The sequence below is a fragment of the Gekko japonicus genome, unplaced genomic scaffold (assembly GCF_001447785.1).
Source record: "Gekko japonicus isolate JY-2015 unplaced genomic scaffold, Gekko_japonicus_V1.1 scaffold425, whole genome shotgun sequence".
NCBI lineage: Eukaryota > Metazoa > Chordata > Lepidosauria > Squamata > Gekkonidae > Gekko > Gekko japonicus.
The window spans coordinates 449618-453730 of record NW_015176464.1 but is presented as its reverse complement, the minus strand read 5'-3'; the positions used below and the strand labels follow the sequence as shown (position 1 = coordinate 453730).

Here is a 4113-nt window from a genome sequence, read left to right as displayed (position 1 = left end):
TGTATGGTTGCCATTTAGAAGAGGCTGCTAGGATTAATCTTTCTCCCTCCCCCCAAGATATGTTAGTCCTTATTCCAAAGTAAACATGGTAGGATGCAGTACTGCTGGACTTCGAGTGAAACTGGACATTAGGATCTCAGTGAAGATCAAGAGTTCTTTGCTCTGTGTGCATCACTTTTCAATTTTTTTCCAGCTGACATCATGTATTCTGGTACGATTGACTGCTGGCGGAAGATTGCCCGTGATGAGGGCTCGAAGGCTTTCTTCAAGGGTGCATGGTCCAATGTCCTCAGAGGAATGGGGGGTGCTTTTGTCCTAGTCTTGTATGATGAAATCAAGAAATACACATAAGCTGTTTCCTACTATGGATGGCGCCAGTTATGTAACATTCACGGACTTTGTCAAAACTATTTATCCGTCTCCCCAAGATTTCTACTGGTTGGTAAAGGGGCCACAGTTCTGATTGCCTGACCTGTTAACAAGTCATTCCCCTGACAAATGGGACTCAAACTTTATTTTTATTCAGCCACTCCTGTTTAAATAAGTTTGAGAGAAATAAAACACCAAAAAACATGGAACAGTGTCTTGATTGTATTTTCTCTCAGGTAACTTCAACAGCACACATGAAGCTACTTTATGCAGATTGAGACCTTTGGTCTTTCACCTCACCTGTGACCTGATCCTGTGCCAGGGATTGAACATATTACTTTCTGCCTGCAAAGCAGCTACTCTGCCACTAAGTCAGGGTCCCTCTCTTAACTTTATGCTGTACAGCAACAGGTAATAGGTTTACCGTATCTTGTTTGCTAAACTGGACTAAACTTACGATTCTGTTTAGCAACTTGGAGCATTGCCATTGTCTGTCATCTAGGACAAACTTTATCAGAATAATCCTACTTTAATAGCTATAGGTTATTATCAGGTCTTGTCTGTGAATGTGTCACAAGTGAATCTTGGCTCATTCCTCTCTGCACATAATCCTGCTCTGGGGTAAAGCAACCTGCAAAGAGAATGTTCTTTTTCTCCACTTGGACTGTAACTTATTTGCCTACCCTACAACCCCACAGGTGAGGCATAAATTCTCAATAGGATACAAAAATAAGATCTGCTTTGGAGGAGAAATAAAATCTGACTAGTGTGAATACTGAGTGAAAATATCAAAATGGTCTGCCCTCGACATACAGAAAAACATACTTTATCTGGGTCACAGGGACAGAAGCAGTCCTAAGTAGTCCATATACTAGAGATGAGTCTTCTACCTGCTTTTCAACTTTGGGGTTGTACTGGGCTTTGCACTCCCTAGAAATGACAGCTGATAGTTTGGTTGGGAGGGATGGGGTGTGGTAATATTAGTTGCTCCAGTGCCTTGAGAGTGGCTAAAAGTCCAGTTAATATTTAATATTTAGATCTGTTAAGATGTTTAGAAGAGCCGGAAGATAAATCTGGTTTTGGTGGGCAGGACACTAGTGTATGTGAAGGGTGACATTGTCTCGTGATTACATAACCATAAGAGAACTTACTAAATCTCTACTTATTGTTTTCATATCCTTACACTGTCTTCCTTTGTGGAACTCAAAAGTGATGCTGATAGGCATTAACTGGACCAAGACTTGCTTGGCTTTAGCAAGATTGCCAGACTTTCCAGCCGTATCCTGGGGCCCTATATGCTACAATCAGGGCTTTTGTAGAAAAAGCCCAGCAGAAACGCAGCATATTAGGCCACACCCTGGCAGTGCAGCTCATTAGCATATTAGGCCACACCCCCATGCTGGGCTCGCCCGGGCAAGCCAGCCCTTGGACATTTAAATGCCTCCCCAATCCTTCCAGGTTTCCCCTGGCCCGCCCGCCTTGGATTCGCCAGGGGGGGTCGATCTCCAGGCCTTCCCTCTGTAGCCACGCACGCAGAGGTTTTGGCTGTAGTGAGCGTGGCCTACTCTGAAGCCAGCCGGAACTCCGTTCCTGTGCGTTCCTGCCCAAAAATAGCCCTGGCTACAACTAAGCTAATCATCAGACCAGGGGTGTCGAACTCATTTGTTATGAGGGCTGTATCTGACAAAAGAGACCTTAAGAACATAAAATAAGCCAATGTTGGATCAGGCCAATGGCCCATCCAATCCAACACTGTCACACAGTGGCCAAAAATACCAGGTGCCATCAGGAGGTCCATGTTTGACACCCATGCATTAGACCACTTGAGCAGAAGGGACCAGTGTTCATTGGGGTGTCTATGAAAGCCAGGATTGTTTTCCTACTAGCCGCAAAGCAATTATGTTCACTAGTATACGGCTGCAAACTCAAGCCATTATTTACAGACGCTAATTGTGGTAGGAGTGCTACATTCCATGAATCAGCTTGGCAAATGCTCTGACCTGGAACAAATGTAAGGCTGCAGATCTCTGCCTTTGCAGTCTCTCCCCCCCCCCCTTCCACCATTGTCATGCTCTCTGCAAGCAGCAGCATTTCATAATCGGCATGAAGCAGGCCCAGCAATCCATGTCACTCTCTACAGAAAGGCATGGATTCCAGCATGTATTGCTGCGAAGTGGGAAGGAAGCCATGTAGATTGGAATTTCCAGTTGTGCAACTTCACTGTCTTTTTTTATGTGGAACTTGGAAAGGATCCAGCATGTTAATATCGAATGGCAAGATTCTTTCATTAAGGGGAAAGCCTTGTGCCCTAGTGTCGCCTCTCTCCTGATGTGTTTCAGACAACACTAGCTGAACTCCCACCAAAAGCGCTTGGACAAGTATATGGTTAATATTAGCATTTTGTACATCGTCCACAAAATACTTAGGGAACTGCCCAAGAAAGCTTATGCTGGAATAAAATCTTGTTGACCTTTAAAGTGTCTCAAGGTTCCTGTTCGTTTTTGCTGCGATACACTTTACGTGGCTATTTCTGGAGTCATTCATTTCAGTAGTCTATAACAACCCAATAATGCTAAATGTATACTGTCAAGGGGAAGGCGTAGCAGCCTACCTAAGGCATCCACAGCATTTCACACCACTAAGGTGAGATTTTTTAAATATAATTTTAATTAACTTTTTCAAATAAATAACATCCACAAATACAAATAACAGCGAATAGTGCATAAAACAAAAGGTGAGATTTTAACCAGAGATCTCAGCAAGTATTTTGAGTCAGTGCTGTAAATCAAACAATGTAGATGGAATTGGTATCACCTGAATCATGGTGCTCTTGAATATCAGTTTGTATGTCCAGCTAGCGGTTTCCAAGGGGATTGTAAACCAGTCCCAGATTCAAATGTATATTTTTACACTTTAAAAAAGCACACAAACATAAAATAGGTGGTAGCCAAGGTGTGTCCATTTGTGGATTACTCATAGGTAAATAGGAGTGATACATCCCCAGTAATTCAGGTATGTTGAAATCTGCTGAGTTAGGCGGCAGATTTTCCCTCCCTACATGTTCTCCTTTCTGCTGGCCCAATTCCTTCCTTGTCTAGTTTTATTGTGCAACATATCTCTGTGTGTATAACTTTCTGTGCTGGAATATGGAGCGCTTGCCGATTGTCCTCCTTAGTGCAATGAATCATCTCTTCAGCTTCCGGAGGAACTACCTGGGTGAGTAACAGCTCTCTAGTGAGGATAACGACCTCTGATTCTTACTTGCCATTGTTATGCAATATCACATTGTGGAAGCTGTCAAAATAAAATCAGCATAGCAGGAATCGTTGATCGGAAGTGGATAACACATGATAAATGAAGGAAGGACATTTGTTATTTACTGTTAAGTCAAGGAAGCTCCCAGATTTTCTTGCTGAGAATTCTCCTAGATCAGTGATGGCGAACCTTTTAGAGACCAAGTGCCCAAACTGCGACCCAAAACCCACTGATTTATCGCAAAGTGCCAACACGGCAATTTAACCTGAATACTGAGGTTTTACTTTAGAAAAAACAACCCATACATTAACTTAAGATGATTCAAACAAAGTAAGGAAAGCAATCCCAAATGCTTTCATTTACTTAAAATTATTTGGCAGAGAATTCAACATTTTAATGATGGTCTGGGCCTGGCTGGGGTGATGGCATGCGTGCCCACAGAGAGGGCTCTGAGTGCCACCTCTGGCACCCATGCCCTAGGTTCGCCAC

At 43.1% G+C, this 4113-nt stretch overlaps 1 protein-coding gene across 1 annotated transcript in view; it reads left to right on the top strand.

The window, feature by feature from the left end:
- SLC25A5 (solute carrier family 25 (mitochondrial carrier; adenine nucleotide translocator), member 5) overlaps positions 1–577 on the top strand; it is a 5799-nt gene extending 5222 nt beyond the window's left edge. The window contains exon 4 of the mRNA XM_015427049.1: positions 194–577. Coding sequence (XP_015282535.1) covers positions 194–351 — 158 coding nt within the window. The 3' untranslated portion in view covers positions 352–577. The remainder of the gene's footprint in view (positions 1–193) is intronic.
- Positions 578–4113: the final 3536 nt, after the last annotated feature.